We start from the raw sequence: 10,883 nt of genomic DNA, 5'->3' as shown, positions 1-10,883 counted from the left end.
TTTTTTTTTTAATCAAGTCCCCCATCCATTCAAATTTTGATCAATTCTCCCATCGTGACAAATGCGCTCTCATTTAATTCAAAGGCTAATCCAGTACGATTTGCAGTCAAATCTCATGGCTACCTTTTACATGCCAAAGCTAATAAGCTATCATGTTTACACCGTACACTGTTTGTTGTTACTATATATACTGTACGCATCGCCAACTTCATTTCGACTTTGAAAACAACAGCCCCTGGAAACCACTACTTTCAGTTTCAGAAAATCAAACAATCAAATGGCAAATCAAAAACGGGGAAACAAAGGTTGAAATAAATAAAGCATTTAATGGGGTTACAGCAATTAGATGAACAACCTACACTTGCACACTATCAAACAGTACCTCGCCATTTTCAGCCTTCAAAGACTAAGATTTGAGAGGCGATAGCATGTCTTTTAAGCAAATTCCAAGCAGCAATTCTTAGACATCTTTTAACAAAATTCCAAGGGGCACACAAACCTACTTTCTCAGGCATTTTTATCTTTTCATCAAGAAGACAGCTTCACTTGTGAGCCTCCTTAACAAAAGTCACATCCCCACTTACAGCAGTTGGTGATAGCAAGAGTTTCGCTTCATCACTATCATCAATTTCTGTTGACTCGCAGGGGGTGCTGGTTGCCAGAGATTCACTTCCACCTTCTTCTGAAGATTATTACCCAAGAATTGAAACACCAACGCCAAGAACACAAACAAGACAATCAAGTTTATAATTGACTAGATGTCAGATTATAGTATATGAAGAAAAGGTTGTAATAGATTACTCACCTAAGCACTCATGGTATTCAGGTAGCTGTTTAACAGTAGTTACTTGAAGGCTCTCGGGAAGCAGACAACTACAGAGAGTACCTGAAGTTTTGATGAATAGCAACATCAGTTTTCTCTCACAAATGATGTTTCATTTGTAAGTAAAACTCTAACAGGTGAGATTCCAGCAAAGCCAAACAACTTATTTTGGAATATCTTTTGCGCAAACACCCCTTAATGATGCTTGACCAACTGAACTTAAAAGCAAACAATGAGCTGAGTACAGCATCTAAGTCCACCGCAGCTGGCTCTCTGCCGGTCACGGTGGAAATTCAGGACAAGTTATCAATTCAAAGAAAGGAAAAGAATTAAAAAAGCTTAACTAAATGGAAGAATGCTTTGTACCTAGCCGAGCAAGCCGATTGACCCATCCTGGTATGCACTTGCCTGTCAATCTCCACGACATGTCATCTGTAAAATGGTTGCAATTTTTGGAGATGAGGTGATAGGTATCTCCATGATACTCGGAAGCAGCACTCTCTATAAATGTCCGGAATTCAAAGGGAGGCATATTTATCCGGCCTAAAGGGATGGAACATCTGTAAATAAAACCAGGGCAGCTCCTTGGTTCCACTTCAAAAACTCCACTGGCAGGGAAATCATGGGCTCCGAATCCATATTCCTTACCATGGACTGTTCGTACATGTAGACAAAGTCAAAGAAGTTCATTAGATTTACGGGAATGACCATGGACACTAAGATTCTAATGTCGAGTTCACGTCTTATAAAATGCATGATGACATGAGGAAATAGCTATTCACACTTCCAAAAACACAACAGATTTTGACAAGCTATGGTTCTAAAATATCATTGTCAAAAAAAAAAAAAAAAAAAAACCACTCAACAAATCAGAACCCTCTACGGCTCTTAAACAATAACCATAACAAAACTGAAGCAATACGGGATGTACTATAAGGTATAAGCAGTGAAAATTACATATTTCAGGCAGGCAGGCCATAAAAAAAAAAAATTTAAAAATAATATAGGCAGTGACATTGAATTTGGATAAAGAAAATGCAAATCAAAGCACGTACAAATTATATTGGTGAAATTATTAGCATTTAGGACGACGTAAACCCTAACACAGTAGAACTTCAGTATTCGAAATCATCAAATCAAGAAAGAATCGCCAAATTAAAATACAAGGGAGAGAAAGACCTTCAATGCCTGAATGAAAAATCCCAAAACCGAACCAATAGGTGTACTGGTTTAGAGGTATGAGATCGTATATGTTCAATACCACCTGCGTGTCACTGTTATTCAGAAAATCAGAGCTCAAACTCGAAATATCATCTGCCGCCCCCATTTTCAACCCAGATCAATCAACTTTAGAAATGCCCACTGGAGTCTCTCACAGTCACAGATCCATCTCCTGCCAGAAAGCAATAACTTTTGAGATAACAAACAATAAAAATTCTAATCTTTTTTTCTATTTAAGGATGACGATGATGTAATACTGATGGGCAATATAAAAAATTAACACACGAGTTTATGTTTTTTTATTGTGTGTTAAAAAAAAAAATAGCTAATACGAGGATATACAGATTTGAAACATATAGAAGGAGAATAGGAGATAAACCTTTTAAAACTAATAGTTTGTTTGTTGAAAAATAATTTTTTTAAAACAATAAATTTTAAGAAAATAATTTTTAATATTTGATAATATAATAAAAATAAAATTGGAAAACACTTTCCAGTATTTGGTTATATCATAAAAAATAAGATGAAAAATAACTTATTAATATTTTATTTTTCTTAAATTTATTAAAATAACAAGAAACAAATCTTACAAATTAAAAAGTTGAATGAGAATAAAATTAAAAAAAATATAATTTCATAAATTATCTCAAATAAAATAAATAATAATTAAAATAATAGAGATCAAATCTAAAAAATAAAAAATTGGAAGATGAAGAAATTAAAATGATAATAATTAACATTTCATAAATTATTTCAAATAAAATAAGTAACAATCAAAATAATGAAGACTAAATTTGATAGATAAAAAACTTTAATTAAAAAATAATAAGGAAAAATCAAATAACAATTATAAAAATGATGACCAAAATTAATATAAAAATTAAATTCTAAGGGATGAAATTACAAAATAAATATTTAAAACAAAATATATATAGCAATCAAAAGTTTGAGGACCAATGACATTTCTAAACTTTTCACAATTTACGGGAAGCGTTTTCCGTTCAAAATAAAAGGAAAATACTTTCTTGAAAACCAAGCCATATTTTTCTTTAACTGGAAAGTGTTTTTTGTTGACCGGAAAGTGTTTTCCATTGATCAATTTTTCTAATAACAAATAAATACAGGAAAGTTTGGAAAGTAGTTTCTTAAAAACCACTTTCCGATACACACAAACACAAAGTAGTTATGAAACTCATATAAAAAAACCCAAGCCCTAAAAATCCTAATTATTAATTACTCAATTTTACAGTAATACTCCTAATTATAACTCATTTTAATTCTTTCAATCAAATCTCTTTTTCTTTCTTTTTTTTGTATGTGTATAGATATTCAAATGAAAAGTTATTTGCAAACAAAATATACAACAATTAATTGCACTTTTTTAATTTATATAAACATTCAAATGGGAATAACACTTTTAGAACAACCATATTATATAGTTTTCATTAAATATCATAATTTTTAAAAATGTTTGTAGCTCATACATGTATAGTTGTTAATTAAAAAATAGCCACTATTATAGATTAACTTGAATTTATCCATGAGTTTATGAAGGATGAAGTGTCACATATATATAGTAACCAAACTCAAATATAATTATAACCCGGCATAATATAAACCAAAACTCAACACATTCTATTTAATAAGGTATTTGGAAGTGTGTTAATAATTTTTTTTCAAAATAATTTTTTATTTAAAATATATTGAAATAATGTTTGTTATTTTTAAAAAATTATTTTTGATATCAACACATCAAAATGATCTAAAAATATAAAAAATAATAATTTAAAGCAAAAAACAATAAAAAAATAATATTTTTCAAAAATACTTTTAAAATAAAAAATAAATAGATTGAGGTGGCAAGAATAGAATATTCTTTATACATGCTATGTTCCTTCTTTTTCTAGCTTCATTAATCACCAGGGAACTTAGTTTCACGTGAGCTTTGTTTTCCATGGTTTTCTTGCCCACCACCTTGAATAATAGTAATTGGAAATGTTAATGGTATAAGTTTTGGATGTTTACATGCATGCATGGATGGTGTTTTCTAGAAATTGTTTTCATCTAATTAATATGCTAGTGTTTTATAAAAATATTTAGTTGAGTGTTAAAAAAATATAAACAATTACATGCATTTTATAATAATTATTATTTTTATTCTTATAATAATTTAAATTAACTAAACTCAACCAATAACCCGAGTTTTGTTCAGAATCAATTTTTAAATTGAATTTTAATATTATAATAATAACCCCTTTATCTTAAATGTCTTATCCAACAATTGTGGAATTCAACGAATCAATTTTTAAATTGAATTTTAATATTATAATAATAACCCCTTTATCTTAAATGTCTTATCCAACAATTGTGGAATTCAACTTTTTATAAGAATATTTTAAAAATAATAAATAATAAATATTAGAAACTTGCCTCCTTTATACATGTCTCTATCTTCTTCTTTTTATATTCATCGTCTCTATTCCATCCAAAACAGTGACAAATCGCTACCCGACAATCCTTCTTTCACCTAACCAATGTCAAATAATCAACATTTTACCAATTCTCTTCCGACAAAAACATTACAGCTGAACTGCTGTAAAACAGTTGAGAGAAACAACAGCCTTCCAAAGGCAACAACCAGCAAATTTATTTCCAACTTCCTTGTAGTTGAAAGAGTGAACAGAACCCACCCAACAACAAAAGCCAACGATATAAATTATTTAATTAATAGTATCTTTTCATAAAGTTACAATTTGCTCACTCTTGAGGATAAACAATAAACAATCAAGCAACTTCTATGAGAAACCATCTGATACTTCGTGGAACTTCATCTAGTGCTTGCCAAAGAACCTCGGTTCATTCTATTCCACCTGCAACACTGCAAAAGTTTAGATTGTGAATTATAATATATATTTTCCATGGAATGGACATAAAAATCATTCAACAAAACTGTCCGAAAGCAAAACTTACAGTGGTAGCACCTTCTGGAAACAATAAAATAAAATAAATCACAGAGTTCCACAATCACAACTGGTCTGGTGTTGTTCTTTGGCGGTTGCGCTCCCTGCGCCTCCGAGGGCCTGACCCACCGTCTGAAGAATCATTGTCATCTTCTCTGGAAGAAGATCCAGTTTCACCGTCATGATTCTCCCCCCAATGCCGGGTGGCTCGCCTTCTCAAACGAAGCTGTGCTCCCACTCTTGAGGCACCAGACCAGCTACTACTCCTTGGACTAGATCCAGGTCTAAAAACTCTTATAAGAAAGAATACAGTGAGCCAACCACCATCATCTATAGGCAAAATGCTGTCACCCCTCTCTTCTCCAAATGAAGATTGGAGTGTGCTAAGCATGTCTCCAAAGTCCCTCTGACGCTCCAGCCTCCTCCAAACACGTTGCCGCTCTGGATCAGCCTCTGATGGACGAACAAGTGGGTGTTCAAGCCTAGCATGTTTCCTTAGATCTGAATACGTGCCTGTAAAATTGCAAGTCTCGCAGGCACAGCTCCTTGATTTTGCATTCATGAAACTTCGTGCGGGTTCCATGACAAGCCAGTCTTTTACCTGCCCCCGACAGAGGGGGCACACTAGCTTTGGCTGCGCCTTGTTCTCACAAGAAATGGTTTCGGTGGGTGAGGATCCTTCCTCAAATCGATCTTCTGGTGGAACTGTAACTGTTGATGCTGAGCTGACAACTTCAGAAGAACTCATGGTTGCGAGACTACTTTCTTGTGATTGTGGAGTTGTTGAAGTTGTTTCTGTAAATGACTTGCAAAACTGATCAAGACAATTAGAATGACGGTAGCTTGTATCACACATGTATGGACGGCAACCCTTCTCATGTGAAGAACAAATAAGGAGAACAGCATTGTGTGGATGTTCCATACATACAGGGCACCTGGCTTCTTCCCATTCCTTCAGATTCTCCCCAGTTTCTGAAGGGAGTTTAGGTGATGAATGCCTTGAACAACTGGAGTTGCATGTATAAGGAGATGCCCCGCACCTATCAAAAGATATGGAACGATCTCTTCTATCCTTTGGCATGTTGATACTTCAAAAATATCAAGACAAGACTAAAGTATCCAGAGCTCCTCACACCACAGCAGCAAAATGAACAACGTTCTAAGAAAGCACATAAAGATCATTTATAAGGCAACCCAATAAGTGAAATAAAGCCTAGCATTTCTACGAATGAATAATAATAACAGAAATAGAATCCTAATAGACTTTTGAGAGTTTAATGCAACCTGTGTAAATAAATGAACACAAACCCCAAACAAGGAGGGGGGGGGGGGCAGAGAACAGATAAAGAAACTACAGCAAACAGGAAAAAAAAAAAAAAAAAGGTTTCTAAGCAAACTTGCAAATTCATACACAGACAAGAAAAGGTTCCGAGTTACAGCAGTCTTCATGGAGAAAATTACACAAGTTTAAGATAAACTTTATGAGAGAAAAAAAGGTCCACCATTAACAATTCTCTATGACAAAACAGAAACATCCTTTATGTTCCCATTTATGAGATTTTCAGACTTTCTGACAGACTTTATCCATAAACAGAGACAATTGTAGCAAATTAAGAATAATAAACAGGCCTGCTTGCGGATAGCCTATGTTCATAGACATCAGCTATGCTTGTTGTCACAAATATGCCCCACAACATAAAATAAAAAATAAAAAAACATTGTATCATTACATTGATGGATCCCATTGGATATTCATACAACTGCAAACTCGAAATGATTAAACCAGCATAGAGCATAACCATGTTCTATTTATTTGTTAGTGTTGTGGTGGTGAGTTTGGGTACAGCCAAAAGGCTTCAAGGCATCAATTCCATATGGATTTGCACTGGCACTTCACGTTAATTGTATACCCTACCAAACCCGTACTGCTTTCTACATCGATATTATTCTTATGAACAATCACTTGTAATGAGTTTATAAAGTCCAGTCCCTGAAAGATGGGCAGCTACCAGAAAGAGCAATTCTCCAATCATACAACTATCAGCAGCAGCATAAGATTGAAGAAGAGAAAGAATGAGTTGCAGATACATGTTAACCGCATCCAACACCATGGCAGTGCCATAATGTTTTAGAGCTACAGCCATCATCTTTATGTTATCAATTTTGCACCATGATTTCCCCAAGTTGGTACGTTCACATTCCATATTGCTCTCTGATTTTAACACCATTCAAACCACATCTCATAATGGCTTTATGGAGTCTTAGTACAGGAATCGAATGAGAGGAGCAGTACACAACCCATCTTTACAGATCCCTGAACTCATCTAGTTGAAAGTTGCAGGAGTCCTTATACCCTTCAGCTTTACCAGGGCCACAAAGGATACCGCAAACCTGCGCACTGCCTCAGTTACTATCTTTTGACCTTCCTCAAAAGTCACAAAACTTGGGATAATTTGACAGTTCAACAACAAAAAAATCACAGAGAAAACCCACTTGTGTTTTGCAACTTCAGAGACAAATTCCGCTTCAAAATTCAAACCCCATGTGACTTCCAAAATAAAAGCTCAGATGAAGTCATCATATACAAGTCCCAATAACAGAGAGAGATGTGCCATTCAAAATAGCAAGAGCAGGATGTGAACTTTCTACTTCCAATTCAATCTAAACAAGTTTCTTTACATTTCATTCCACCCAAAGCTCCTAAGGAAATCAAACCCCTTTTTTTTTATTAAAATGGTTTCTTCTATTTCACAATTCTAACCTCAAACACACCTCACAAACATGGAGAAATCAAAACTTGAAAAGATGTAACAATCGAAATGACTAATAAAGTTTCAGAACTACAAGAATTAAGATATGAAAAGTAGAGAGTTAAATCGGAGCAATCAGGCAAACAAGAAAAGAAAGAGCTATTACCACAACTTCTTTGAGAATTCGATTCCTCTTTAAAAGATCGTCGATCGTTACCAAAAAGAGATTGATTTTGAAAGAGGCTGCCCTTTTTTCTTCTTTTTTTAGGGCTACTTTTTTTCGGTTCAGGACAGACGACAAATGAGAGAGTATATATGGTGTCCGATTGCTGACGTGGTAGACCTCGGTTTCCCATTATTATTGTTTTAAATTAATTATTATGTTTGGATTTGAATTTGAATTTATAATAAATAAATAAATAGAAACAAATCTAAAAATACCTCATTCTAGAAACCCTAAATTCCCCCGCTCTCTAAAAATACCTCCTTCAGCTGTTAAAAAGACTTCCTAAACTAAACTATAACATTTATTATTTGAAGAATTATGTGGCTTTGCAAGGGAAGCATCAAGAACTCTAGGGAAGAAAAGAGCAGACCAATCAAGACTAACCAGCTTTGAGATCTCATTTGGAATCTGGCCTTTAAGGCCAGCGTTGGACAAATCTGTGAGAGGTTGGCAAACTTTGACTGGCCGCAGGGTTGTCTTGAAGCTGTTGAAAGACAAGTCTACACTCTGGAAAAAGTACTGAAGACTAAAAGCCCACTTGAAGCGTCATGTCCACCAAGGTTGTTAAAATCGCGATTTTAACACGGCACGGAAAGCCATTCACAAAATCGGATCGTAAAAACGGATCGTAAAATCGTAAAAAAATCGTCAGGAATTTTAAAATACATTAAAAAAAAATTCATGCTTCAAATAAAAATTAATACATAGTTCAAGCACCTTAAAAATAATGCTTCAAATAAAAATTCATACATAGTTCAAATATCTTAAAATACATGGTTCAAATAAATACATAATTTAAAATAATTTTTTATTTTTAAGTCAAGAAAAAGAGCTGAGTCACTTCTAAAAGTGCTGTGTGTTTTTGTAATGTAAGAACATGGGTTATTATTCGAGTAGATTGATGTTTTCTTTTGGTTCAATCCAGTGGTAAGATATAGCTACAAGAAGACTCCAGTGTTCAAGGTAGAGAAAAAGCAATTCCTACAAATGCGAGAGGCTTTTAGATTTTCTCGAGGACAGGAAAGTGAAGAGAGATTGGAATGTGCGTGTTGTGTCAGAGAAGGTGAAGGTAACGCAAGTGAGTGGCGTTTGTAGGGTACGTGTCGAGGGAAAACATGAGCAAATTGTTAATCAGTTAATTGCCTTCGATCTGTTCCATCCAATAGGCGGGTGACACGTGGCAGAAACACTGAAATTTTATCTTCTGCGGGCAAACTCGTTCAATCGGGTGTGAAATCGCGATTTTATGCGATTTCACCCGATTTTAACGATTTTAACTGTTTAAAATCCGATTTTGCTCATTTCCGAGTTTTATAAACGATTTAGCACGTAAAGTCTATATTGACTCGTAAAAACGGACGATTTTACGAGTTGACTCGCGATTTTAACAACCATGATGTCCACCATTGATTCATTCAGAGCTCAAGTCCCACGCTGAAAACACAACCACGATCACCCTCGTCACAAGTTATACCTGGCCACGCTCAAATATTCATGCCATAATAATATTTATTTATTGCATTATTTTATTAATGATTAAAATTTTTTAATTTTAAAAAGTTTAATAAAAGTATAAGATAAATCAAGTGTAACTTGTTAGTCGATTGTTAGATCAAGCTAAAAGTTTAATGAAAAAATTTAAAGGTTGTATTTTTTAATAAGTTAAATTTTCATGAAGATCATAAATTTAGAAATAAGACTTGAAAGTTACTCTATGAGATTATGTTTATTTACTTTATTGTATTTAGATTTTTTTTTTTTTTTAGATTAAGATTTTTAATTTAATTAGTATTTAGGAATTTTGATGCTAGATGATTCTATTAGTTGCATACGATTTTATTAGAAATTCTTTTCTATAAAGAATTTTAGTTTTAATTAAAAATCATTTTCTATAAAGGATTCCAGGTCCAAAATTAGTATAAATAAGGATGTCTATTTTATTTTATTCACATTCAGATTATTATTTAGGTTTTATAAAATACCAGATATTTTTCTCTAATTTTTTCTATAGTTTAGGTTTATAACCTTAGGGTTTGAGAATCCTAACTTTTATCCACATTATACACCATGTTAATTGATATCAAAATAGGTTAATCTCTTTAATAAACAAAGATAATAGTAACTCACTTCATGATGCAAGAGTGAAGGCCCTTCAAGGCATCATATGGGCATTGGAGCAAAAACTAGATCATTTTGTGGTAGCTCAAGAATAGAAAATGGATTGTTTAAAGCAAGCCATAGCAAGTCTAACTCGATTGCTAGTTAACACAAACAGGGACCATGAATTGGAGAGGAAATTGCTTGGAGACTTACCTCATGGCAACCAAATCCCAAACTTATTTATGAATTTGATGAGATTTCATTCTATGATGAGAAATTTTTGAAGAAAATATCTATTAACTTGTCGACAAAGTTGGAAACTTACCTTTTGTTTCAACAAAGTTTTTTATTATAAAAAAGTAGGACTTGTCGCACACAAACTTTATTATAGTGCTAGAGAGTGATAGTTTGAATTTCTAGACTTTAGAAGTCATATTGGTATGTCTTTAATTCCATCTTTACAAGATTTGAGACAATCATTAATTTTGGAGTTTATACAAGATGATTATGAAGAAATTTGATATTGAATTAATAAGTAAATATATTGTTATTATTTCCCTTCTATTAAACCTTCTCAAATAGCCATGAAAATAAATATGGAGGAAGTGTTATCTCTTCAAAATAAACAATTTCAACATCACGTTAGTGGTAACAACAACACATCTGCAAATATTACTTTACTTGTCAATGTTTCATATACTATTGGTGAATAAAAAATAAAAAATAAAAAGCTCCTAAATTACCATCACATAGTGATTCTTAAAGCCTTGAAGCACTAAAAGAAAAGCCAGAACAAGTTGGAA

At 33.2% G+C, this 10,883-nt stretch overlaps 2 protein-coding genes across 5 annotated transcripts; both read right to left on the bottom strand.

The window, feature by feature from the left end:
- Positions 1-278: 278 nt before the first annotated feature.
- LOC118048036 (deSI-like protein At4g17486) lies at positions 279-2,336 on the bottom strand. Of its 2 annotated transcripts, none has more exons than XM_035057544.2 (4): positions 2,003-2,336; positions 1,190-1,477; positions 806-886; positions 279-679 (listed from the first exon to the last, which is right to left on the bottom strand). In XM_035057544.2, the coding sequence occupies exons 1-4, from the start codon at positions 2,148-2,150 to the stop codon at positions 543-545; spliced, it is 654 nt and encodes a 217-aa protein (XP_034913435.1). In that variant the 5' UTR covers positions 2,151-2,336; the 3' UTR covers positions 279-542. The 2 variants fall into 2 exon arrangements, with proteins under 2 accessions (XP_034913435.1, XP_034913434.1); XM_035057543.2 differs by having other exon boundaries at positions 279-682; positions 2,003-2,331.
- Positions 2,337-4,666: 2,330 nt separating this feature from the next.
- On the bottom strand, positions 4,667-8,532 carry LOC118048037 (uncharacterized). 3 transcript variants are annotated; one of them, XM_035057549.2, is made up of 3 exons: positions 8,365-8,532; positions 5,015-6,163; positions 4,667-4,922 (listed from the first exon to the last, which is right to left on the bottom strand). In XM_035057549.2, exon 2 carries the CDS (start codon positions 6,083-6,085, stop codon positions 5,069-5,071), a length of 1,017 nt encoding a protein of 338 aa, XP_034913440.1. In that variant the 5' UTR covers positions 6,086-6,163; positions 8,365-8,532; the 3' UTR covers positions 4,667-4,922; positions 5,015-5,068. The 3 variants fall into 3 exon arrangements, with proteins under 3 accessions (XP_034913440.1, XP_034913436.1, XP_034913438.1); XM_035057545.2 differs by lacking the exon at positions 8,365-8,532 and adding an exon at positions 7,921-8,337; XM_035057547.2 differs by lacking the exon at positions 8,365-8,532 and adding an exon at positions 7,921-8,337 and having other exon boundaries at positions 4,667-4,914.
- Positions 8,533-10,883: the final 2,351 nt, after the last annotated feature.

The sequence above is a fragment of the Populus alba genome, chromosome 6 (assembly GCF_005239225.2).
Source record: "Populus alba chromosome 6, ASM523922v2, whole genome shotgun sequence".
Taxonomy (NCBI): Eukaryota; Viridiplantae; Streptophyta; class Magnoliopsida; order Malpighiales; family Salicaceae; genus Populus; species Populus alba.
The sequence above is the reverse complement of the archived record's forward strand: the minus strand, read 5'-3'. Positions and strand labels throughout refer to the sequence as shown.

Bases quoted from the DNA above. Each gene is read 5' to 3' on its own strand.
- LOC118048036 (XM_035057543.2), bottom strand. From the start codon at position 2,150: ATGGGGGCGGCAGATGATATTTCGAGTTTGAGCTCTGATTTTCTGAAT. The intron at 1,478-2,002 runs GTCTTTCTCTCC...ATGTACGAACAG, and splicing joins TTTTCATTCAGGCATTGAAG to TCCATGGTAAGGAATATGGA. The intron at 683-805 runs GTGAGTAATCTA...AATAATCTTCAG, and splicing joins TGAATACCATGAGTGCTTAG to AAGAAGGTGGAAGTGAATCT.
- LOC118048037 (XM_035057549.2), bottom strand. From the start codon at position 6,085: ATGCCAAAGGATAGAAGAGATCGTTCCATATCTTTTGATAGGTGCGGG.